This window comes from Lasioglossum baleicum, chromosome 13, assembly GCF_051020765.1.
Source record: "Lasioglossum baleicum chromosome 13, iyLasBale1, whole genome shotgun sequence".
In the NCBI taxonomy this organism is placed as follows: domain Eukaryota; kingdom Metazoa; phylum Arthropoda; class Insecta; order Hymenoptera; family Halictidae; genus Lasioglossum; species Lasioglossum baleicum.
The window spans coordinates 5949424-5977293 of record NC_134941.1 but is presented as its reverse complement, the minus strand read 5'-3'; the positions used below and the strand labels follow the sequence as shown (position 1 = coordinate 5977293).

The following is a 27870-nucleotide window of genomic DNA, read 5'->3' as shown; positions in this document are numbered from 1 at the left end:
TCCATGAATGAGAATGGGTAAGCTGACGGATCGTTAAAAATTTTTGCCGCAGGATGTACCTCCGACTTTCCATCGGCCCCAGTCCAGGCTGGGATACGAGGAGCGTCCCCAATCTCGTGTGGGATATACCTCGGATTCCAGGTGTGCCAGTGGACTTGGGTACGACGACACTGGCGGAGGCTACCTTGACCAGAGTGATCCAAGGATGTATTGTACCAGCGGTTATTGCATGGGGGATACCATGATGGCTACCAGCAGAGGTGTCTGTGGCGAGGAGGTCGAGCTAGACATGCGGAGGCACATCCAGGCATGTGCCTGCACCTGCAACCACATGGGCTACGGGAATTACATGGACTATCAGGTAAATTGGCTTTCTAATTGATCCACCAACCTTTTTCACCGTCTCGCTTCGGCATGTCCACACCCATGAGAACTCTCGGTAATAACATTGACACGCTGTCAGAGATCCAACGTGTATGGAAATATTTCGCTAGTCGCGTCGCACCGCGCGTCGGGGATTATTTCTAGGGAAATGATGGTGTCACGGAGTTAAATGAAATTAGCGTTTGCGCCCTTGTTTTGGCGGGATTATCGGGTGACAAGAATTAAATTGTTTCGCCGACGCGTTCGAATTAAATAACGGAGAGGCACCGCCACTGGAAATTCGTGTCTGGCGAGACCGAGGTAATGATACTTCAAGTACTTCTCTTAGCTACCGACTTCATTCGTCTACTGATTCAATTGATCTTGCGTTGTATTTGCAGTTTCAATTTTAGTCCACGAATACAATTACTCGCGTTTATATTGGAACTCGCTTTAAATCACAATAACATTTTGAAATTCAAACATCTTGGATTTTTTAGAAGGATTAGCTTGTTAAATGACGCGAGAAAGAAATGTTTTAAACAATTGCTTCACTTTTGGAAGAACACGTGTGCCTGAGTAATACCATGTATGTAATCATCAGTTATAATTAGACTGCGGATTTTATGCATTTATGACAAGCATTAATAGATTAAATACAAAACTGTGAAGACGTATGATGAATTTGATGATACAGTTACATAATTTATATTTTGTATAATATATCCACAGGCTAGTTATAATTTGTTGTATAAAAGTCAAATGATAACGAGAAGAACCGTGCCTGATAGGCCACGATACGATACACACGTAAATCTTTTTTGTCAACCTGATAATTACATTTATTAAACTTTCCTATTATGAAACTACTTTTTACAAAAATTGTGTCTTACAAAATTCAGTCTTGAATTCTTGACGAGTCTATATTGAATGTATACATTCATTACACATTCGTTTGTTTTACTTTATTTATTAACTTGCAAAAGTTTCAGTACTTGGTTGCTTTAGTCACATCTTCCTGAATTACTTTCTGACAATGAAGAAGGTTTTCGAGTTAACTACTGTGCAAGCGAACTTCGTTTCAAGACGCTTCGCTGTAGAACATTTCATTAACGAAGCACGTCTTAATTATAGTACTGATTATCATTGTTTGTATCCACTTAGCTTTTAAGGCACATTTATATTTCAAACTGTTTCTTAGCCACTATTCTTACTTTTGTTTTATCTTTCTGTGTCTAGCAGTATTGTTGACTAAAATTCAGAGATAAAATTAAGATACTTGTTCGTAGGTTTATTCAATAACATGGTAAGTTACCTAAAAAAAAAAGATATGCAAAATATTTTTTATTTATTTATTTATTTAATGTTGCTTCAACATCAAAGGTATTTGCAACACGGTACATTTTCTTACAATATTTTGTACATACTTGTATCCTTGATGTTATTGAATAAATGTCTTAATTCTATCTTTGAATTTTAATTTAAAAACGCTACGAATGTTCAATCATGTCCAATAAAAAAATCAACGTGGATTTCAAAATATTTTTCGAAAAATATATAAATAAAATTTATGATGGAGAAGAATTTGAATATATGTAGCCATGGTTTTTTGCCACACGATATGTTAAAAAATTATTTCTGTGCTTCAACAGTGAAATATTTGTTTGGATTTTAATTATATCAGCACTAATTAGAAATAGAGAAACGTGTACTATGTTTTCTGAAATTTTTTAATGAAAAGTCTCCGCAGCGCGCCAATAGAGATTTTCCTTTCAACGCCAAGAAAGTAGAATTCTCCTACAGCTCGAAGTTATATCCATGTTTATGGAAGTTCGTCTGTTTCAACTTTTAAAGGTGGTCCGACAAAGACGAAGGAAAACTTCGTGTATCCCGTGGACGATGTAAATGTAATTTTACAGGGAATATTTGACTGATAGAACAAGAAGTTTAATATGCATAAGTTCAACGGGGACGAAATGCGTCCTAACAAGCTGCGCTTATTAAAACACGATCCGCCTGTATATTTGGAGATTGAAACTTTTACAATATCGGAAGGTTTCTTGATGTCCGAAAGTTTATGGCGGGAGGTTTTATGTCGTGGACCGGCCGCCGCTTTTTGATTTGTTTTCGTTATGGGATAGAATGTCAACGTTTTCACGATTTTCGCGAGAATGCCGTCGCTGCATTATGAGGAAAGGTGGACGGTGTTCGTTAGAGCCTCCAGTTCGCCAGACACCGTTCAAGTGACAAAGTTTCAAACGTGTCCGAACTTCACCGAACGAAGTTCTTTTAAGTCCTTCGGTCTTAAACTGAATTCCGAAGCGATTCCGAACAGTTCGAAGACGCGTGCGAACGCCTACCACTGACGTTTCTGAATGTTTCAGAAGGACAGCGTGCCAAATCGACTTACACCAGTGAGTTACTTTCTGTCACGCGTCGGAACTTGCTGTTAACCCTAGAAATTCTAGGGGCACAGCTAATTTGACTACTGTTACGCAGAAATATTATTTGCAATTATTAATTCAGCGATAATTTGACTAACCAAAGAACAATGGATCTTTAACACTAGACTTACGGAGCCCCAAAAGTGACCAGTTTACATTACATTATAAAAATAACAAGAACTTGGGTTTAATATTTTTCAGTCATTTTTAAAATAATATATACAATATATCAAACAATAAAGATGAATAATTGCTCACGTATCTTTACAATCTCAATAATTGTAAATTAAAAATATTAGAACCTAGTGTTAAAGGAAAAACATATTTGCATAAAAGAGTAATTGAAGACATAAATGTTTTGTTATTGGATTAGTATTGTGCCTCATTGATGTATCTAATCCCGTATTTGATAGATGTGTCATGAGAAAACGTGGTTCACGGAATTGTTATTCTGACTACGACGACTTATTCCACTGCAGTAGTGGTTTTGCAAATAACGTAATTGGTGCGTCGCAGTATTTGCAAAGACAGTATTGTGATTGTGCAGCGTACCTTCAGTAGCTATGAGTCTTGGAGACTCCGGAGACCGTCTTGAAAGTCTCGAGACTGTTTCGAGACGGACTCGATTCTCTAGAGTCTTGAAACGACCGCCAGCCTTGAGACCTGAAGTCTCGGAGAGACTTATCATTAACCGTTAGATTGAAATAGAATAGAACCATACACGTCTAAGGAAAGGATGCATTGTTAAACGAATCTTTATTCTAATTTCCAAATTCAGTAGTTTATCTGATGAAAACTGAATTAAGACTAACATTTTTAAAGAAGTACTCCCTAAACCATTATTAATATACACATTTTCATCTACAGTGGCTCACGAAAGTATTCGAACGCCCTTTAAAACAGAATAACTTTTTTATAATTGTAACAAACGACCTGATTTTTTATAATCAATTAGAAGCACTGGTTTATGAAATGATATGCAAAAACGATTTTCCAAAAATTATTATAATAGTAATTTACATTCAAAAGGTTACATTCGAGGTTACATTCAAAAATAAAAAAGGCATTTTTTAAAACTTTTTATTTGGGCTCTCTTAAAGAAAATTTAAAATATATGTTTTGTAGATCTATGTTAGTTATACACATGCTGAAAATTTCGTCAAAATCGATTAACATACACACGAGCTACAAGCGATTAAAAATGTTGAAAATCGTAGTTTTACACGATTTTTTTTATCAGTTTCTGCTTAAAATCCACAAAATCGTACATCTTTCGATGCGTGTCGTTTTTTCCTGCGTCAACCGATTTAGATGAAATTTTCAGCATGTGTATAACTAACATAGATCTGCAAAACCTATATTTTAAATTTTCTTTAAGGGCCCAAATAAAAAAGTTAAAAAAACGGCTTTTTTATTTTTGCATGTAACTTTGTAAATTATAATTTTTTGGAAAATCTTTTTTGCATATCATTTCATAAACCAGTGCTTCTGATTGATTATAAAAAATCAGGTCGTTTGTTACAATTATAAAACAGTTATTCTGTTTTAAAGGGCGTTCGAATACTCTTCCGTGAGCCACTGTATATTAAAATTTACGCTTACACTTACCTCGATATAATCATGTATTCAAAATGATTCCATAATAATCGGGAAAATTATGCAATTTGTAAAAATTTTACAGAAAAATCATATTGAAATTAAATGGCGTTAATTGGAATAACAATCTCGTATCAAAGGATGCAAATTCGCTGCGCAATATTTACTACAACATAATAAAGTTTCTTTCGAGTTTTTAACGTCTGTCGGTAAAAGTATATTTCCTCCCTTCGAGATAAAGATTGCAGGAAGTGGAGCTGTATTTTCTTCAGCTGGGAAAACATGTTTTTGTTGTTGACGGCATCGGAATTCTGTTTGCTGCTCGAGATGGGAAAAATTATTTATGCTATTTCGAGCTGACTCTCCCAACCGCGTATTAGTTTTTCTGATGAAGATAATAATTGAAGAACACTTCTTTCAATGATTAACTATTGTACCAGAAAAAGTATGAGAATTGTGGATCTGTAGAAATATGAACGTTTCCGTGAATAATGTATGTGCTTTCAATAATGAAATCTGTATTGAGTGGTGTTTCTAATACAAAGTCAAATTATATTATTATTATGGATTATGCTCTACAGAAGTATTTTCTGAATACTATATTGTATATGTATTGTAGTATATCATTGATAAAAATTGCATAGTATTTATACGTGCTGTTTTAGAACGTATAATATCATAAAATACTATATCAGAGTATCAATTAAAAATACTATATTGTAGTATAATTTACAAATACTGTGTTATAGTGTCAACTAAAAATACCATATTATAGTATAAATTAAAAATACTGTATTATAGTATAAATTAAAAATACTACATATATTGGTAATTATTTTTCTCGGCGCACAGGTTCGATCAATTTCTACACTAAATGAATATAGCTTGATATAGCTAGATGAGTCCTCTAGCGGGCCTGGGACGAAACACTCCACCTTTGTTTTCCTCCAATAAAAATAGCATTTGGCATCTTTGCTGATTCAAACCCGAATCGGAAGCGTTATTTGGTTCGAACCCGGACTATAACGTTTCATGCCCCTCAAGCTATATTCATTTAGTGTAGAAATTGATCGAACCTGTGCGCCGAGAAAAATAATTACCATTCTTTCAAATAGTGCGATCGCGAAAAATACCTCCTTTAACTACATATATTGTAGAGTATTTATAAGTACTATTTTAGAAAGCGTCGTAGCACAAAATACTACATTACATTATATGTAAATTATAAGTGCTCAACATGGCATTTTCCGAATAGTAATATTATAATACATAGCATCTCACAATTCCTATTTCAAGACGTCTCGCTACAAGTAATTCCTCCACGCACGTCATCGTCAAAAACGCCGTTCCACAAGAGCAGATTTATTCTAGAATTTCGATTTAAATTCGCGATTTACAATAACGCCGAAGCCTCGTGCGCAGAGCTGCCGCGAGATCTTCAGCGAGTTCCACGTCAATAGCATAGCCGGTGCAGCCGCCGTCGCATTCCGCAATCATATTATTCTACATCGTACGCACGGAATAAACAGTGTCACAAAATGTCGGCCGTATTCCAATGGGATTGTCGCGTTACCCGTCACCTTAAATTAAATCAATCCGCGTGTGTGCGTCGCCATTGCGGCGCCGCTATGAAAATAAATAAGTAATACAGAGGGACGCAGACGCTCGTCAAATTATTACAGTTCGTGCTCCAATTCGCCGCGCGACGCACACCGGGACAAACTCCATGGTTACCTAGGAGTGCGAAAGTCTGGGTGCTAATAATGATGAACAATTTTTCATCAAATTGCGTTCCATATCAAATAAACGAAGGGAAGCTAATCGAATTCCTCCATGTTATTCAAATAGTGCAAGGGGCGAGGAACTCTGATCGCGTAACTTACTTTAAATTGTAAGTTCAATTGCAATTACAAATTTGATGAGACATTCAACGGATCCAAGAATTATTTGAACGCTAAACATCCGATTCTTGAAAAATTGCTTTAAACTGTAATTTTACAAAATTAAAAAATTCAAACAGGATCCAAATTAAAATAAATTTGGACTCATTTTAAAGCCAGAAGCCTCAGTTTCATAATCCATCGCCCATTTTGTTCTAAGAATTTTCTTCACGATGTAGTAGGCGAGCCACACTCTTAAAAGGTCTGTGCACACTTTGAAAAATGTTTTCCGTCACTGATACTACCACAACTTTAAAGATTGATGTACGATTTCTTTTTCAGTAAAAATAAATAAATGATGAAGAAACATTTTAAAGATTTGTCGTTCCCCGTCAAATTATTACAGTTCGTGCTCCAATTCGCGGTGCGGCTCGTTGGCCAGGCCAGCAGAGTCGCTCCTGTTCGTTTTCCGCGTTCGGAGACCACTATCGCGGGTAATTCATTGCAGTTTGAAAAATTCACAAAGAATTTCCCGTCCGCCCACGGTCTTCTTCCCCGGCTTCTCGACTCCTGCCGCCGCGCCGACGACGACGACGTCTTGTCTTTTATATTGGTCTGAAGCGTCCCTGAAATTCTTCTGTGAAGTTGAGTAACACCGAGGGGGCGCGATAGAATAGAAGGACCGAAAGAGAAAGATAGGCAAGGATAAAGAAAGGATGATGAGGCCGCACTCAGTTGCTGCCCCGAAAGAAAGGACCCCCACGGCGCGCGGCGGCGTTGTACTTTAAGTCTTTACGATTACGTACTTGCGATAACGTACAAGCCTCTATGGAACTTTCACAAAAGGGTTCTCCTTTTATAGACGACTATCGTTCGTTTGCTGCGCCTGCCCTTCCCGGACCGTTCCCTTCTTCAGGACAACGGAGACTTTAAGGTCCCTGTCATGTCACGGGAACATTGTGACGGTTCAAGGGAAGATTTCAATTTTTTGCAATTATTCTCCGATCAAGAATATTTTCTCGAACATTGGACAATTCTTTAATGTAGTAGAGCTGCCTGTTTTTGAAACAATAGGAACGTTGTGTTCGACTGACTCGGAAACATGTTTCAACAGATTGAACAATAACCATTTTTTCAATAAATAAAATAAACAAAAATCATATTAATTACTAGACTGCGGATCTTTGTGAAAAATAAAAAATGTTTGCATTGATCGCAGGAGACAGGAACCAAATAAAAATTGTATTCTTCCCTTAATTATCCTATCAAGCGGAAACTAACACATTTTGATGTCCTTAAATATTTATTACATGTCCACTGTTTGAAATTTGAAATACGTACCCATTTTTGTCATAAATGCATAAAATCCGCAGTGTATTAATTACTATTCCAAACCTCTTGCATTTCTTCACTCAATCTAGTAACACAAAAATTGATTTTCCGTTTGGATAAAAAGTTAACGTCTTAAAATCCGTATTAATTTTTGCTTACATGCCCGTATCAAAAATTTCTGATAGATGTATTCTCTACTGTGCTATGATAGCCTGCTATGTCCTCTTTCGTTTAGACGCGTGGATGCAAAGCACTGTAAACATATTTCGTGTTCGTGGCAGGTAAAACGTGGGAAATAGAAGCTTGTAAGGCAAACTATGTGGTTCCTCGTTTAAACATGTGACGAACCTCACAACATTGTTTCTTTACGATTATGCACGAACCTTTCGAGGATACCCTTTCTTTATGAAACCTACTAGAGCATACCCTTTACACACGGCTGAACGTCGAGCGAAGGGATGCAGCAGCGTGATCCTACAAAAAGAAAAATTCGGAGGACATTCTACAAAAAGTGGAACAAGAATAAATATATTAGAATCATTCCTACACACAAATTGAGAGGACCTATGTTAATTTGAAAGCAAAATATTCTATTCCAGTTTTTAGATTATTTTTGCATATACAATGATGGTTTTTTGAAAATCATATTACTCTATAAAGTAACTATAAAATATTTTGTGCCTGATAACTAGACCGGATGTTATGCATTTATGACAAAAATGGGTACGTACAATTGAAAACAGTGGAGATATTAAAAAATTTAAGGCTACCAGTGTATTAGTTTCACCTTAATAAGATAATTAAAAGAAGAATGAAATCTTTATTTGGCTCCTGTGTCTTGCAATCAATGCAAACATTTTTTATTTTGTATAAAGTTTCGCAGTCTACTGATACCATTTATACCATATAGCCACACGCCATAAATGTAGTTTACACAAATTAAATAATGCAGCATTTTTATTTTATTATATGTAAATTATATATAAACTTAAAAGTACGTACTTATTAAATTTTCAACAAACTAACATCGTACTTTCAAGTACCGAATATCAACTGCGAAAATTCGCGCAAAATCAAAATGATCGAATTAATCAAATCAGTATTGGAAAGCTAAAATTGACCATGGTGGGTACTTGTTTAACTATTCTATCTAATACTTGATGTTATGGATCTTTGAGAAAAATGCCCTTTCTGAAACTGAAAGCATTTAAGGAATCCAAAAATGTCACTGAATTTCCGTATTGAAAAGTTCCGCATTCCAACCTAGCAACAAACCCCAATCAAATTCAGCAAAGCCTGAAACAAAAATTCCGGAAACAGCACAACAGCAGCGCAACTGTGTCTCACGCCATAAAGTCAACTCGAATTGCGTGAAGTCGCACAGCGGACGCGGATAACGATCATCCAGCAAGAGAGCAAGCCATAAAAATAAAAGCACGAGGACCGTGGGATGCATCATGCACGGCAATCAATTGGAGCAAATTGTCATAGCTGCAGCGCCGCTAAAGACAAGTTGCTGCGGGAAGGGGACAGAACAGCACGAATAGTTGAAATAGAGGGAGAGAGAAAAAAGATCTAAAGCGAGGCGGGGGGGGGGGAGAGAGAGAGAGAGAAAGAGAGGATTTCGAAGAGGCGGCTCGGCTAGAATGGTCTCGTAAAACGAATTCTTTTGAGCAAACCGCGGCGGTCCTCTGGCCCGAACTTTGCTGTCGTGCTCTCATTTGACCGGGCGAGCTGTGCGGTTTGGTGGGAATCCAGCTTCCCTCTCTCTTGCTCGATAGTCAGGAAAGCGAGGGGGAAAGAAAGAGTACTAGGATGAGGATTCAGAGTAGAGTAGCAAGCAGCAGCAAGCGCGGGCAACAGAGGAAGAGGCGGATAGAGGAAAGAAAAATTCATTTTGAAATGGTGCTGTCCACGGAGATGCTACACGTCGAACTCCAGTGCCCTGGTTCGGGGGGAGCACCGTGAATTCTGGCTGGCTGCCAGCCAGTTGCAAAAGGACCGGAAGAGATCCAGCACGCCGGCAGTGCCGGAACAAAAAAAAAAAAAGTGGTACGCGCCTATCTATCATCGTAATACCTGTCAGGTGCGGGTCTGTGTGTGCGCGCAACCAGCCGCGCAACGAGCTGCGTGGTATTTGTACAAGTGGGTCGGAGGAAAGGGTATAGCAAGGCTGCAGGATGGCTCTGCGTGCGAGCGAAACTTTTCGGAAACCATTTCGGCCAGGTGGAGAATCCATTTTCGGACAGTGGCCGCTGCTGGGAGGAACTGCGAGAGACGGATACAGAAACACAAAGAGAGAGAGACACTGGGTGATAGGGGGAGAAAAAGATATCACGATAGGGGATGAATCGAGATAAATAGAGGGGTTGATACGGTCAGAGGGAGGACCCGGCGGCCACAGAGGCAAACGCACGGGCCAGAGAGGGACAATGATAGGGATTCGGTGAGGATAGAGAGAGGGGCGAGCGGCGGCGGCAGCGGCTACATGCAGGAAAGTGAGCCGAGCTGCAAGAGAGAAAGAGAAATGGAGTAGCTAGGGGACGAAGGGGATAGGACGATGTTACTACTGCACTGCAGCAAGTAAACTTCGGTAATATACATATGTATATCGTGCCGTGTGTGTACATTGGTCGCCGTGCGAGCAGAACGCACAGGGGATGACCAGGTCCTCTCCGATGGGTACTCTCTCTCGCTAGTTCTGATTTACATTCTGTTTTATCAGGCTACAGGTACACGCTTGCTGCTCTACCTGCGAATTCGCTTTTTTTTTCTGTTCATTTTTCTTTCTTTAGTTTCTTCCCGCATTTTTTTCGTCGCTTTTTCCACCCCCCGTTCGTTCGTGTAACGCGCCGCCTATCGATTTTTCTCACCTCGGGCGAGCTGCAATTGTGACGCGAGCTTTGAAGGGATGTTTAACGACCTGTCGGGTATTTTTCGCGATTCCGCCGGTTGTTTGAATATTCTCCGCCCACGGCGAGGCTGGTTCTTAGCTGGTCGCTGGAGACTGATTGATAATGGGTATCTGCGACTGTGGCTGCTGTTGTGTGGGAATTTCGGTGCGCGAAATTTCGAATGATGAATGGTGAATGGGAATGAGCGAGATCAGTGCGTACTTGTTCGGTATGCACATGTTAATCGGACGCTATACCGCTGCAGCTGCAATTTTTATTTCTGATTTGTGGCGTGATTGCTGTTGCGGAACTGGAATGATTTTTGGGAAGTTGTATTTGATGTAATCATCGTTGCAATATCGATAACGGTATTACGTTTTTAGTGTAGAATTTTCTAACCTCTATTAGAATTAATTTGAACAGTTAATAATTAAAGATTGACAGTGTTTTCAATTTGTTTGAATTATTGAGAGGAGAAATTCATTCTCATTTTACTTCTGCTTCTTGCAATGAATGCAGACAATTTTTATTTTGCATAAAAATCGTCAGTTTATTTATAAAAAATATATAGTTCTAGTTATTACAGTAAATTTTATTGTTCAATGTTCCTTAATTTTAATGTAGAATATTAATATGTATATATTTAAATGCATCAATTAAAATCCATTAAATACTTGGAATTAATCCAATACATTTTGCGGTACTTTAAATGAAAATGTCATTGCATAAGCTAGCAATAACCCACCTGAATACGTACTAATAGGCTTCTGAATATCTAAATGGTTAAATTAATTAATGTTAACGTCCGTTCGTTATGTGAATGTGACACATTGGTCCAAATAACGAAAGTTTTTGATGCAACACTAGTAGATATAAAAATGAGAATTATAATTAAAGCTGCAATAAAATAAAATGCGTTTGATCTATCATAGAGTAAATTACTGTATACGTTGGAAGCTCAATCAAATGCGATATTACTGTTGAATAAATACTCTATAGCGTGCCAATGTACTGCGCAATCTCAAACTGAATTCTAATTTACATGAAGTAAATTCAAAGCAAACCTATCCTATACGTCATACTGATTCCCATTATATTCAAAATTAAGGTTTGTTTGATTTCATCACATTCCTAAATATAGGGGATGTGTGTTCTATTTTCCCCTACCACTTAAAATTTTGTTATTTTCAATGGACAATTTCGTGAAAGATTTGCTTCGACTGATCGCACGTTATAATTAGCAATTCTGGATACTGTCGAGTGGTTTAAAAATAAATTCAGGTATGTTTCATTCATCTCTGCCACTTAAAATTGATTTTGCTTATTTTTAATGAAGAAATTCATAAGAAATAGTTATTTGCTTCAAATGGACATAAATTATGATTAAAAGGTTTAAGAAGAGATGTGGGAAATGTTTCATTTACCATGATAAAAGTCCTGGTTAATTAATGACTTCGTAAACAAAACTTATTTGTGGACAGCGGATTTTCATGCAAAATGAAACATTCATTTCTTTTTTAAATACTTTTAATAAACTGAAAAGTGATACAAGATTTTTTTATTTCTTCAAAAGTTTTTCCTGCTTTGAGTGTGAACTACTTATTTTTGTTAGAATTATTTGTTTCGTTCAATATCAACTGCAATATTCATCAGATTCTTATTATTTAAAAAATTGTTATTATGAATATAGAAGTTACTGTAAATCGTACACAGAAATACGAATTCTAAACACTTCTGGTACCCGATAGGTTTACTGTTAATGAAAATGTTGTCGAGCAATAAGTGGAAAGAGCCACGAGAACAACGAATAGGAAGTGTTCGATTAACCTCCAGTTGACTCGAGTATAAAGTTCAACTAATATCCGGTTCACTGAGTTTCGAAGATAACTCGTTCGGGACGGGTTCGGAGGAGAACCAGTCTTTGTCGCTCGCTGATGGAATCCTGTCTGTCTGTCTCCGGCTTGTCTCCTTACAGGCGCAGGACTCAACGGAACTCACCTTGATATCACTCCGAGCTTACTCAAACAGCACTTGACACGGCGCGGCCCGGCGGGACTAATATATGCAGTTCCGTCGAAACGAGGGTCGAACGACGAAACACGTGTATATCGTCACTTAAGTTAACATCGGAGCTTAATAAGCCCAAACAAGCCACTGCACGTGCAAATCGATCTATATGGACGTCGTTACTTGCTTCGGTAAACGCGAAATAGATTGACTGATGAAATACTATTAGTCCGCGCGCGCGATGGCCTAAGTCCGGTAGAAGTAGCCATCAGTTCCCTCTAAGCAGAATTTAAACCTTCTATAGCATTACGTTCTTATAACTATTGTTTTCACGAAGATTACATACTTACCGAGATTTGCTAGGCAAAAAGAATTTTCTGCAAATATCTCTGCAAATTGTAATTGTAATTGCCAAGAACAAAAGTCATATTCTGATACTAGCTTCCAGAAAGGGGGTGAGGCAATTGTAAGCTTCAGCCAAAGACTTTCTTGAAATTTGAAAAAAAGTCCACGAATTGATAGGGCTTAATAATTTCTAATTAGAATAATAGTAATATTTTTTTTCGGCGCAATGGTTCGATCAATTTCTACACTAAATATAGCTATGTTGTTGTAGGGCATTTTAACGTTTCGATTCGGATTGGAATCAGTTAATGTCCATTGATCAATGATCGAACCATTGCGCCGAAAAAAATATATTACTATTATTCTAATTAGAAAATCTTGCGATCGATATGAATCCCTCCTTTATCACAAACATGGCGAAGATTTACAGAGTTCGAGAAAGCCTAGTTTCGACCCCGTCCGCAAGATGGACAAAATGGTCAAACAAACTTTCTCGCAAGTTACTGCACTGTCATCAATTAGTATATTAATAACTTTCCTCGTAAAGTCTTCTGACCCTTATGTCTAAGGCAAAGCCCGCTAGATAGCCTTACTGATGAATCCTCTAGCGGGTCTAAGACGAAACACGCCACCTTTCTTTTCGTCCAATAGAATAGCTCGGGACATTAACTGATTCCAATCAGAATCGAAACGTTAACAGATTCAAATCCGAATCGAAACGTTAAAATGCCCGACAACAAAACATAGCTATATTTAGTGTAGAAATTGATCGAACCATTGCGCCGAAAAAACTATTACTATTATTCTAATTAGAAAATCTTGCGATCGATATGAATCCCTCCTTTATCTTAATAATTTCATTGTATAATAAGATTCTCTTTGGCTGAAATGCGCCTATAATATTGTACTAGATGGTCTAGCTACCCCTACCCGGCCGGCTAGCGTAAGAGGGGAATACGAGCTATTCCCCTCTCGGACGGCTGAGCGGATCGCGATGGTGGGGGTAGCTGATCCCCTGAGAAGGGGATATCGTATTCCCCTCTCACGCTAGCCAGTTAGGTGGGGGTAGCCGATTCTATGTCATCGACTCTCGGAGCACCAGTTGCTCTACAACTGCTTTAGCTCCCTTTCCTTTTTCATCCCTCTTACACCGCTTTAAACGCAGTCAAATATCTATTTTCCGAAGATCCATGCTATAAACGTGATCGGTAGTGCGGTTACAATGAGCCAGGGATAATACCGATACCAGACTACGGAGCGATAAAAATGTAAAGTGCCGAAACGAGAAAGCCATGAGTGGCTTGGTGTCAAAGCAATCCCGAGTAAAAATTCCATTTCCGCGAGAATGGGGACGCAAATTATTAAAATTGTCTTCCAAAGCCGGCAGATAAGCCTAGACTAAGCCGTAACAATGTTGGACGTGTTTTCGTGATCCGTGTTCGGTCAGGCCGTGGAAGAAGAAAAATACTCGAATTGTACAGTTCTGTCAACAAACATGGGGTCGGCACGAAACCAACACGCGCGGAAACAGAGAAAATCCAATATCCGTCGCAAAACGGGGCGACGCTTGAACATTCTGCCGACGCTCTCCCATGGAACACACTGTCCCAATGGCCATGAATCCGAAATTCTCAGATCCGACCCGGATTTATTGAACTTTTTGACAACGTTGATTGCAAACATTTTTCATTTCACTATATCGTTCGCTCCGCGTTCGTCCCCCGTCCACACGCCGCGCGCGCACGCCATTGATGAGAAAAGGTTACAGGACAAATTTCAGCTCGGTCGAAATATCGTTTCACAAGCTTACGTGTTCCATGCGAGAACGTTCATCCGCGTTCCCGGGATAAATGGAATAATCGATAGAAGTCGGGATAAAAAAAAGTCCCGTATTTTACGGTTTTATTCGATGTAATTAGTACCGTGGATTCTATGGATTTGCAACAGATGCCGGTGAACGATGATACACCGCGCGATAAAAACCCGAGCGACTTCCAACGGGACTTTCATTTCATTCGCGACTTGATCAAATGTGATATCGTGGATGCAGCTACGTTCGACACACCTAGATTTGCAAAATTAAATAAATACACGAACCTTCGTAAACCGTTATTAATAGACTGCGGCTGTTCGTGCGAAATAAAAATGTTTTGCAACAGTTATGGGCAGCGAGAATTAAATAAAAATTCATTTCATCCCTTAATAGATTTTTTACATTGAAAACATAACGATATTATTTTATGCAGTCAATTTCTGCAGTCTAGTTATTAAAATGTCTAATTTCTAGAAATTGAAATTGAAATTAACTTTGGACAATTGTTGCATTTATATTTTTATATTAAATTCACAAAAATGGCCTTTACTGGATATTACCTTTTATCCTTTCTATTTTTCAGTTTGAGGTACACATGTGTATCCGTATTATGAATGTTTCTAGGTGAACAAGGAAATTCTCCGCTAAATGAAATATTAAACAACACGGAATAAACCATTGTTCCGTCTCCAAGTAAGGTTACCATACGTTCCACAGATCAAGTCAACGAACAGGGGACTTCAACCTGTAACAAATTAATTCTCCGGTTCGCGCCGACCGGGTTATTAAACGATACAAGAGGAACACCCGCGTTCCCGCGTTACAATTCGCAAGAACATTACGCTAGACTGCTGGAAGCAGCTCGCGCGATAAAATACAAATATTAGTGAATTACAAGGCAAAACGCGAATGTAACAATTTACGTAAATTCGCGAATATTGCGAGATCGTATTTTATTGCGCGAGGGTGGTGGGAGGGAGGGGTGGCGAAGCTAGCAATTTCTTGCCGTGTTGCGCGATAATAATAACATCAACGGAGCGAGATGCGCGGCAGCGCGAGAAAGGGTAGGGGAAAAGAACTTTATTTGAAAACGCGGGTTCATTCTCTAGTCGGCTAGCTGACGGCTAGCGGGAAATCTATTTTATCCACTGCTTCCCCGGGCGACCATATACGTGGCAGCTTTTCTGTCTTTCTAAGCGACTGCCTTCGAGGTGCGAGGGTTGCGGCTTTTGTTCGCTGCATCCCCGCCTAGCTGCAGGCCATGCAACCGCCCTTCCAACTTTCCACTCGCCGCGTCTGGCATCGGGTTTCGTTTTTCACTTGGAAGACGCGAACGATCTAAATATTTAGACCGACGTGAGTTGGGGTCGGCGAGGGGAACCCGAATTTTACAGCACCTTTCATCGAGGACCCGGGCGATCTTTGTTGCACCTCGACGATCACACTTCAACATCATCTAGTTAGCAGCGCGCTTCTGGAGACAATGGACCATTGTCGGGAGCTTGAGGACACTTGGGTCCTCCGCCCTGGACCTAACGGTCCTCCCGATGACCGACATTCTGCACTTAGAAGGTCTGGGTTGGTCCTCACCTTCAATCCTCGGACCTGTAACACTTTCGTGTTCCAAGGTCATTCACGGCCATTCAGTCCCGTTCGAAATGTAGCTCAGCTAGACGATTTGTGACCGTCAGAAGAGTTTTCAGAGGTTAGGCTAAATTCTTAGTTGTATTCTTATGACAATGTAATTCAATTACTCCGTAATTATAATTCCTGGAATAATTCAATTGTAATTCTGCACAACTCTGTCTGTCACGGGGTTTCTCTTGTGAGTCACGGAGATGATTCGGCTTGGTCAGCTAGCGAACGCCAAGGAATTTAGACTTTGACGCTATTCGCGACTCTAAGACATAGACACCGTGAACACAATAAGACATCGTAACAACATTTATTGACTTTCCAACATTGAACCGGACTTTGAAGTCGTGACGAGCGTCAATTTCGCGCTAATAAAGACTGGCATCCACCGGCGCGGTCTATCCTTCAATATTTCAAGAGAATCCTTCGCTTAACAACGCGCCCGGTGAAAAACGTGCATGGTCACGGTCCGACACGTGGCATGGTTTCGGGGACGAGATCGAAAGGCAGAATGTCGCGGATAAAAGCCGAGAAGCGGAGAGGAAACGGGAAAGGGATGATTGGGATGGCGGTCGGAAATGAGCGAACGGCAAAGGGATGCTCCAGGAACCAAGGGTGCCCGGCCATTGTAGCCGCTAATCGAATTTTTCAAAATCGACGCCGTCGCCGTCAATTTCATTGGGCCAGCAGCTCCTGCACACCGGTCTTTGCTTACTTCATCCAGCTAACTGGGTTTCTCCATCTCTCCCGCCACGTCTACGGCTCGATCAAGTTTTAATTGGCTTAGGAACCGAGAAACAAACTGGAAAATGCCACGGCTCGAAGCAATTACAACGTTTTGACGCGATAAAAGTGCCCCGTCGCGCCGCCCTCCACTCTCCGTACTCCATTTTCGATGTAACGATTGCCAGAGCGTTTCGCTTGTTTATGACGAACGATGAAACGCGGATTAAACGTCGCGCCCGCGCGCTCCGGATTAAGCGGACATCTTGACACCGTCCTCCTCCGTAAGCTCATTATCTGAAAATTTCTCGATGACAAATCGGATTTGTTCAAATACTGAATTAATAATGTGACGTTCTAGTAGAAATTAATGAAAGTTTCATGAACTCCGAGTAATCCGTCGGTCTACCGGAATTGGAGCGATCATTTGTAATTCATGCGGCTGGAATCTCTGTATTAAATATGATATTGCTAATTAGGAATCGCGATTCGGAGGGTGAAGGTTGTTATTGTCCGGGAACATTTGTTATTCAGCTTTAAGTGTTTTACTGTTTGCGTCGTTGTTCGATTCGAAATTAATGTCGGAAACAAGACTTCTTGTGGAGAAAAGTGGCGAGGTGTTATAATTTCAAATTTGGTATGCTTGTTAAGTAACATTCAAAGAATGTACACAAATTATTTAAAATAATGATGGTAATCGTTTTGAAAGTTACAGCGTTGTAATAGAAGCATTCAAGCAAGAAGTTTATTGCTGACGAATATGACTGACGTTGATGCAAAACAATTGCAAACATTATTGTACAATTATGATTTGATGCATTTATGGCAAGAATGAGTAGATGAAACATAAAATGTTACACACGTCATTCTCAAACAATTGAAATAATTAACTGAAGCAATAAACTTCTATTTAACTTCCTTTTATTGCAAGTGACACATAAAAATTTTATTTTGCATAAAAACCGCAGTCTTGTTGTTACAAATAATTTATGAAGCTATTGTGCAAACATAAAATAACCGAAGAAAATTGTACTTGAAGCTGCAAAATATTTTCTTTCGAACAAGGAGGGTGGTTGGCGAAGGGAAGCGTACGTGGAAAATCATAATTGAAATATAAGCTTGATGTTAATGTGTAAATGTGATATATTAGTACTATTCTCTGTATAGTATTAGTAGAGCTTGACAAGACTGGGTGCGCGGGTAAATTTCGTACACACGGCCGACACAAGCCGTGCATCCGCCGAGACAAGCTCGCCTTGTCAAGACGTATGAAGACGCATTGTCATGTCATATACAAAGCTGGCTAGAATAATGGGCTCCATGGAACTACGTAAAAGAATAAAATGAATTTGAAGTGAAGGAATTCATCCTGTAGTGGTAAAGCAAAGAAAAGGAGAAAAAACAATCTGACAAGTAAGAAACCGCAGCAAAACTAATAGTGCATTCTGAAAGAAATTCGACACCCAGAGGCAGTGGCATTATATTAAGTATAATTACTATAGACTGTACATCTTTATACATTTGTGGAATGTGCAATTTTTGAAAATACTAGAAATTGAGCATGTAATAAATAAAATTAGTAATACTTTTTTACTTTATTTTTACCACGAGTCTCTACGATAATCTGACCATTTTGAATGAAACGTGGCCTCCGTGAAATTAGGTGGAAAAATAAATTTGAAGCAAAGAAAAACAACCCACCCACAGCAGGAATAATGGCAGTATTAAATTACTACATAGCGGATCATTAGACTGCGGATTTTATGCATTTATGATAAAAATGAGTAGGTCTAATTTCTGACGGTAACAAAATCTGAAGAATTTTAATATACTTCTATATTAGTTTTAACCTATTAAATGTATTCAACAAGAAATTAAATATTTATTTCACCTTGTTATAATTTAGGTAGAAAGATTTTATTTTCCATAAAGATTCGCAGTCTACAGATCATTATTCAACATAAAAAGTTTCGAAGTAAATTATAAGAAGTGAAATAGAAATGTATTTCCTCGTTGAATAATAATAAATGAGACTATGATGACTTGATTTTATCTGTTATTATGATCAAAGTTTTATACGAAAGTTGACTTACGAGTCGTACCATGTATATTACTATATGCATACGCGAAATCCTCGAATGGAAATTTGTAATGCCATCAGAGGGATTCGCTTTTAAATAATCCCCTTTAAAATTTCATGTGTAATTTGCATCGTACGTCTGGAATTTATCCGTTTCCGCGGCAGTCACTCTTCTGCAACCTCTCTTCCAGATTATCCCATTAATCTGAAATCCTGAGTTGATATAACCTCTTCCTCGGATTTTTTGCTCGTGCACCTGTTGCCAGTGGAATCGCTTTACGAAACTGGCTGATGAGGGAAAAGAACGTTATTTATTTAAAAGAATTGGTAAGCATTCAATCTGAGCTTTTCCACTCGCCTGTACGCACAGCGGCGGGGAAACCGATGCCATTGAAAAATACACTGATGCATTCCTGCTCGTGACAATGAGTGATCAATTCTTCATACAACCAATATAATCTTTTAGATTACGCAAATATTATTTTCCGTTTCCTTGAGACGTTGTTCAACCCACATTTTATCATAAAATAATTCATTCTTTTTTAAAATGAATTTGATTAAAAGTATTAACTCCGATTTTCTAGTTATATTAAGTAATCAAATATTTATTAAAGTGTATTAAATTCGAATTTCTGGATTAGAACAATTTACTATTATAATTTTAATATAATTACATGTATATTACCTGTACCATAAAGAACAACATAGTAATTAATAAAATGGTCCATTAATTAAAATCTTTATATAGTGATCAGATCTTATTGACTAGTAAAATTCTCCATTAATTCTTTCAAGTGGAAATCAATAAAATAAAAGAAAACTTTAGATAAATAAATATACTTATCAACGATTTCTATTGGTGCCAAGATCCTGAAAGAGTTAAGCTATCAAAAGTCACAGATAAAATAGTTATCCTTATCGCATGGACGCCACAAGAATGAGAAACAAGTTCTAAACTTTGGTGATGCATTTCTAATGGAGAAGTCATGGGAAATAAATCGATAGACCTTTAGTACATTCAATGACGTCAATCGACCAAACGGAGTTGCCAGATTCTGGCCTGTCAAAGTAGATATCGAGTTTCGTGATCGGACAATATAAAGAGGTATACGTGACACAGCGTTCGAAAGCTATCACATAAGAACATTTCCATTCGAGCTGTTCGACACGTTGTACGTAATTATATCTACGATGGTAAGGTGAAACGATAGAAGTCATGCTGTCGAAGAACCTGAATTCAATCAGTACTTAAAATCTGGAAGGGTGCATTTTTCTTTTGGGGACGAACCATGTAAAGAGATTCGTTGTTTCTGAATCAGGCTTCTAAAAATATTGAATTCTACTTACAATTAGTTTTAACTGATTCTCTGAAAATGTCAAACTTTATTTCTTTTGTCACAAACAAAATAATCGAACTGAATTTTAGTAATACGCTTTCTAATTTACTTATGTACTCTAGATATATGAGACAATTATAAACTTGTGTGATTTAAATGATACGTATAATCTTTTTAAGAATACTCAATTTTGATCTCTCTTATGTTTTAGCAAGAACACAAATTTCTTTCTGAAAAAAAACGCGTTGATAGATGCAAGTTTCTTCTACTCATCTGACTTTCGTAAAATTTGCTGTATAAAACATTTTGAAAAGTGACGTATATTCATCTCCAAAGAAAACAATTTTCGATTTACTTATTTGATGTTGTTGATGAGGAACAATCAATTTATTTGAAAATTGCATACTTTGATTACATACTTTTAAAGACTGCATCACTTTGAGTTACTGCAATCGTTTTCGTTGATTAGCACACGTAAAGTGAGCGACGTTCATCTCCGCAGAATCTAATTCAAACGTTCACCAACAAGTCAGACTCAAAATTATTAAGTAAGCAGTTAAACTTCGCTTCAGCACAACTCGCTGAAGTTCGAAAGCTTATCGGTGCAGCTACAGGATGAAGAGAATATTTTCTTCCTGCAACTTGTTCAAAATAAATTAAAAGTCAAAATGGAAAGGATTAAGTACGCGTGAAATATGATGTTACAGTCCACAGAACGAGCATTCGGAGGCCTGTTCTGTGATCTCTGTTCCCAGCAGAACCGCGTTATAGTGTTCACTAACCCCAAGTTTGTACTTCCTTCTGTTCTATTCTGTTTCCTACAGGATTTTTCTAAGCTCTAAATCCTGCAACTAGAATAAAGCAGTCTCGGTTACAAGGAGTGATACAATAGAGAGGATAAAGAGGACACAAAGTCGCAGTAAACGGAGCAAAAACTGCAGCAGCTAAGAGAGCACTGATATACTTTGAAATGGAAAACCTGTGACTCGAAAGCTGCTTCTCTTTGGTCCACAGACATCACAGAACGGGTAGTAATAAATAAATGGAAAGTAACCCTCCATCTGCATACTGGGTCGGTTTTAGTCTCACTGTTTTTCTTCGATTTTTATTTTACACTAGATTCGGCCAGCTCGTGTTCGACTAACCAGTATTCTAAGTATGGATCCTAAGCGACCCAAGTTGCGGACAGTCTTATTGTTAACACAAAATTTGGGGTATAAATAAACAGTGAAGTCAGTGAAAATATTTAGAATGTCAATATATCAATACTTTCGGCTCATTAACCTTTAAACGGCCGTTAAAAATTTTTTAGATGCAATGAGGCAATTAATATATTTAATATCCACTTCTGTAAAATTTCATCATTAAATAATTATCAGCATAAATTTTGATGGAACCCCATCAGCCCCAATAGTTCACCAAAGGGATGAAGCCGTAATAGAAAGGAAGACATTTTTGTGTGGCTCCTATCACTTGCAATCGAGATCGAAAATTTTTATCTTGCATAAATATCCGGCAGTCTAGTCATAAGCCTCACAGTATTCTCTCATTTTTCCATATTTTTTTTTTACCTAAATTGTTCTTTCTTTATAAAAAATTTTTGGAAAGCATTCTAGAATTTTTTGTTACTTTTTAAAACACAGGAACCTAAAAGCAACTGCACGAACGATGCAGATGCAGACAATGTCGTTAAAAATAAGGTTGCAGATGGAGAGTTACGAAGTAAAATGGGAACTAATGAAAGGGTGACGGACTGGTAACCAGTGACTGTTCATAATTGCATTTGTCTCTTAGCGAGAGTAATAAAAAATTATCACTGAAAGATAATTCATGAGTCGTTGCATTGTAAAGTTCTGCGTTGTATTTCCAACCTGACAATTAAATATACACGAGGCTTTTCAATTTGTTTCGAACGGACCGTTCGGAAGCTCCCACGACAAGAACGAAACAGTAACGATGACGAAGCTGTAAACAATTGTGAGAAGTTGCAGTAAGTACTCCCTAAAGTGGAGTAAAGCGAAAGCAAAACTGCAAGAAACGGCCTCGGCGGAGTTCAGTTACCGGGGAACGCGGAGGGGAGAAAAAGGGAAACAATCGGACATGGAGACAAAGCGGGGTGTAGCATAATTTATTACGCACGACAACTTGGTCCCGTGGGATTGTTGGAGGGAGAAAAAGCTGCATGTGATAACACTGAAATTAAAGTCACGGTGATTAACCGCTCTTACGATGCATGAACGTGGACAGACAGCGGTAAGGAATTGCAAAGTTTCTCCGTATGCGGAGAAGAATGCGGAAATAACGTCGTTGCTGCGTAACATTGCAGAATTCACCGCCGCAAAGGGACATAAATTTTTACGACACGTAATAGAACTTTCATACATTGCAGAAAGCTAAACTATTTAATACTGTGCTGAATCCTCTAGGGTGCACCGTAACTATGACAATTCATTTTTATTTGTATGAATCAACTTTGTGACCAGCCTTACAAAATTCATCAACACTAAACCTACCAACACCGGTCAGAATGACCGGTTCCAGGTTCTTTATTTTACAATTAGAAAAATAATAAAATTGATTTCATAAGAAACGATTGTATAGATATCTATAGTAGTGGGCGTATTACAATAAGAGCTGCACAAAGTCTAAATAAAATTAATCTTGTTACTTTGAAGACTTGGTAGGTTTAGTGTTAAGAAATAATTATAAAGTTGTCATGAACTATATTTTTATGTGTAGATACGTACGTGCATTTCTCAGTAAATTTGCTGTTTGTTTACAGAATTACATTACAATAAAAAGTGAACATAAGGCACTACCCTATATTGTAAGGGGACGTCTTCCATTTCCAGTTGTTGAGTATACTATCTATCCAACATCGTGCAAAAGTAACTTCATGCATTCGAAAAATTATACAATAAATTTCTCGTTCGTTAATAGACAGATTGAAAAATTGTGCTGGCTGTGAATTAATTTGAACGGTTCCTGTACAATGTAACTCACAGCAGCGTCTGCTACGAAAGAAAGGGTGAGCAGCAGGTTCTTTAAAGGGCTGTTTCAAAAAAGCTCGCGTGGAGCGGAAAGCGGCTATAACGCCGCTGGAGTATCCACTCCTGCAGGATCAAAGGTGCGTGGTCGCTTGCACGGGGGCGAAGTCTTTGGAACGGTACATTCTAAATAAACCCTTAAATGTATTGTAATTTAATCCCGGTGGCTGGCAGTGCGTCGTTCAGAACAGACGGATGGTAGTGGCTGGGAAGCGAGAAGAGACGATGCCTGTCGGCAACGATTTTATCCTATTGATTTCGCGTGACCCACGGGAGAAGAGAGTACAACCGAGATGGAAGACCTTGACATCAATATCGGGTACAACAGCCACCTCTGGTTCCACCACTCCAGAGCGCCCCTCCCCTCTAACGGTTCTCCCACTCTGGACACCTCTCCTCCCCAACGATACTCCCACTACGTACCTTGAATCCCCACCACTCGGCCGGGAGCCGGCCACGTGACACGAATCGGAGCCGACCGCCGCAGGAATCGGATGAACTCGGCTCTCCCCGTAAATACTCGTTCGTCTCAGCCTTCCAGAAACATCTGGCCCGGATGGCCGGACGTAAGTTACTGGCGTAATATGGCGCGACCTGTGAAATATTCCCGCTCGATGCTCGCCGTGGGCGACGTATATTTAAATAATTACTCCCACCCACACCCAGCCGACGAACATACTTCCGGGGGGGGGGGCTGCTTCACCACCCTACTCTTTCGATGTAACTCCTTACGTGATACTTCGCCGGCAGATGAGCACCTTGCCCCGAACGGGGTTGCAACCGGCACGTCCTCGCCTTCGCCGTCGCATTCAAATACCGGGTGCACGGTAATGAGAGCCGGGGACGAGGTTGTAATACACTCCTACGGGTATTAGTCAATTTCATGGAAGACCGGCTCGATATTGTTTTCCCTTCGGGCTTTTCAACGTTTTCTATTGCGGCAATTTATTAACGCAGTAATTTAGTTAATGCAACCGAAATTCGAACAATCGAATGAACCATTCTGCATCATAAAATCGTAATAAAGTTTAATTCTCTCCAATATACGCGCAATCCTCGTATAATACGGTTCCGATATAATTATATATTATAATAATTGTTACAATCCTCCCTCCTTATGAAACGATATAAAATGGTTACCTTAAATTAGAAAGAAACTAGACAATATCTTGAAGCAAGAAGCTGCCAGAGTTTGTTTTAAGTAGAAACACTGAGGACTGGTCAGACACATTAGCCTGTGCAACGTGGGTCAATAAATACTTATTTTTTATATCGTTTGATTTACAAGAGTAGAACATGTTGCTCTATTTTCATTGTTTTTCTCATGAAGAATGCATTTCCATATGCTACAGTTCATTTTAAGTAGAAACACTGAGGACTGGTCAGACACATTACCGCGTGCAACGTGATCAATGAATACTTATTTTTTATATTGTTTGAAAGATTTACACAACTAGAACATGTTGCTCCATTTTCATTGGTTTTCTCATGAAGAATGCATTTCCATATGCTACAGTTCATTTTAAGTAGAAACACTGAGGACTGGTCAGACACATTACCGTGCAACGTGATCAATGAATACTTATTTTTTATATTGTTTGAAAGATTTACTCAACTAGAAGATGTTGCTCCATTTTCATTGGTTTTCTCATGAAGAATGCATTTCCATATGCTACAGTTCATTTTAAGTAGAAACACTGAGGACTGGTCAGACACATTACCGCGTGCAACGTGATCAATAAATACTTATTTTTTATATTGTTTGAAAGATTTACACAACTAGAACATGTTGCTCCATTTTCATTGGTTTTCTCATGAAGAATGCATTTCCATATGCTACAGTTCATTTTAAGTAGAAACACTGAGGACTGGTCAGACACATTACCGTGCAACGTGATCAATGAATACTTATTTTTTATATTGTTTGAAAGATTTACTCAACTAGAAGATGTTGCTCCATTTTCATTGGTTTTCTCATGAAGAATGCATTTCCATATGCTACAGTTCATTTTAAGTAGAAACACTGAGGACTGGTCAGACACATTACCGCGTGCAACGTGATCAATAAATACTTATTTTTTATATTGTTTGAAAGATTTACACAACTAGAACATGTTGCTCCATTTTCATTGGTTTTCTCATGAAGAATGCATTTCCATATGCTACAGTTTATTTTAAGTAGAAACACTGAGGACTGGTCAGACACATTACCGTGCAACGTGATCAATAAATACTTATTTTTTATATTGTTTGAAAGATTTACACAACTAGAACATGTTTCTCCATTTTCATTGGTTTTCTCATGAAGAATGCATTTCCATATGCCTCAGTTTATTTTAAGTAGAAACACTTAAGACTGGTCAGACACATTGGTCAGACACATTGGTCAGACACATAAATATTTATTTTATATATTGTTTGAAAGATTTACAGAAGTAAAACATGTTGCACCATTTCCATTGGTTTTCTCACGAAGAATCAATTTCCGTATGTGCATTTCCAGCGTCGTTATACTACGCCAGGCAAACGTGTCTGACCAATGCCCGTTATCACTACTTGCAGCGACTGCAGACTGTTGGAAATTACTCTATATTTTCTGCTGACTTTTCCATCTCTACACTATCAATTCATGTAAATTTATGGTAAAAATCTATTACTATTACCGTAATATATGTTCGCAATTTCAGTAAAAATAGTATTAAGTGGAAGAAACCAGCAATGGTCAGACAAGCGTGCAAATTGGTATTTAATGGATTAGACTACGCGAGTTACATTATTTTCATTTTAGAATGTCGCAGTCATAAACTAATGAAGATAATAAAATGAATTATCATAGTTTTAAAAATTAAACCCTTGCCCTACGATTTATTTTACGGTTTCAGTGATTAGAACTTTTTAAAAAAGGTGAAAATTTATATCCATGTTATACCTACATCTTCTCCAATAACTATAGATTAACAAAACCAAAATAGAATTTCATCTTTCGGGTTTAAAGGAAATTAATAACATACATATTTATTAGACTTTGTTCTGAATCTTCAACACGAGTCTGACACGATATTGTAGGACAAGGTGTTAAAGAATTATTATTAAAATAGTAAAGATCTAGTATCATCGTAGTTTTAAAAATTAAAGAATTATTATTAAAATAGGAAAGATCTAGTATTTTACTCGCGGTGAGAAATCTTAGTAAACGAAGAATTTCTAATTTTAGATAATTTACACAATAGTCTGACCTTTCAGCACTGCACATGATGGACGAGAGTTTCAAAATTCGATTTTTCGGAGAATTAAGCGTAATCTACATTGAATTTAATCCTTAAAATGTCCGCCCCTAGTTGTCAGTCGCGAAGAGTGCTTAATAGTTTCAAACCAACATTTCATAGTTCCAGCTAATTTATGGAAACCACATCAAAGGATCGAAGCATAAAAAGCTTGTGTGACATAATACTCTCTCGTGATAAAGCGTCGTTTAATCGCTTATCCAATAAATGAGAAAGTATTCTGAGCAGGCCAGATTGTGCGTATAGTTGGTTCGCGCGCGTGCGTGTGTGTGTGCGTATGCATCAGAGAAACTTCTGAGCCTGTACTTTATATCTCGTTAGGATTTTCCACTTCGGAAATGAAGTGTTATTCGCTGCGTTATTGGATTCGCTAAACTTGTATTATCCCATTAGAGTTGCCAGACGTACAGCCAATGAATGAAAACTATATCCTCGTCGTATGTTAATGTTTGTTCTAAATTATTCGACGATAAATAAACAGGAATAATTTAAATACGTGTGTACGAGGGCAGGTCAATACGAAACGTGAATTTTCGTGTTTTAACAACAAATACCGAAACGCATTGCTATGGTATTAATAAGTATTTGTTTTTCGTGTTTGTTTTTCTGTCTGCACACACGTTTGTGAGCTCTCGTTTAAAATTGATCAGGACGCGTGTGTAACATGTATTCGCTGCTGCTAAATTTTTATCTGACGAACTTGTTACACCGATTTCAATTTTATTAATCTTACGATGTCTTGTTCACAGTCATAAAAATATTTCATATAATTCATTGTAATAAAGCAAACAAACCATTACAATAAACTATAAAATGCAGTATTACAACGTGGACGTTATGCATATAATAAATAATTCTTACCATGTACCGCTGCCATTGGAATCGTTAATTAGGTTTCCCTTCATCCGTATCTTAACAGAATCTTTGACATACCAAATGAACCTTTGACTGGCACTCCAGTTTCCATTAATTAATTCATAAGAACCAATATTTGCATAAGCGTCCAGAGTCTGCTCGTTATTAAACCTGTGAAAAGAAAGAATTTGATCATGCTTGAGAAAATATTGATGACCTTAATTCCTCTTGTAAA

At 38.2% G+C, this 27870-nt stretch overlaps 2 protein-coding genes across 19 annotated transcripts in view; one reads left to right on the top strand and one right to left on the bottom strand.

The window, feature by feature from the left end:
• LOC143214797 (uncharacterized) overlaps positions 1 to 27870 on the bottom strand; it is a 308560-nt gene that overhangs the window by 107008 nt on the left and 173682 nt on the right. For 11 of the 17 annotated variants that reach the window (XR_013010224.1, XR_013010218.1, XR_013010216.1 and 8 more), the window contains one exon: positions 60 to 27806. Coding sequence is in view for 3 of the 17 variants with exons in the window: in XM_076436199.1 (XP_076292314.1) it covers positions 24196 to 24358; positions 27642 to 27806 (328 nt within the window). In the remaining 14 variants the exon portion in view is untranslated. Of the gene's footprint in view, positions 1 to 59; positions 27807 to 27870 lie in introns of those variants that run through there. The other 6 variants (XR_013010212.1, XR_013010219.1, XM_076436201.1 and 3 more) reach the window with 6 other exon arrangements.
• The window catches only part of LOC143214788 (dipeptidase 1), a 228519-nt gene that overhangs the window by 62520 nt on the left and 138129 nt on the right, over positions 1 to 27870 (top strand). For both annotated transcript variants that reach the window (XM_076436179.1, XM_076436180.1), the window contains exon 3: positions 53 to 361. In XM_076436179.1, coding sequence (XP_076292294.1) covers positions 53 to 361 — 309 coding nt within the window. The remainder of the gene's footprint in view (positions 1 to 52; positions 362 to 27870) is intronic.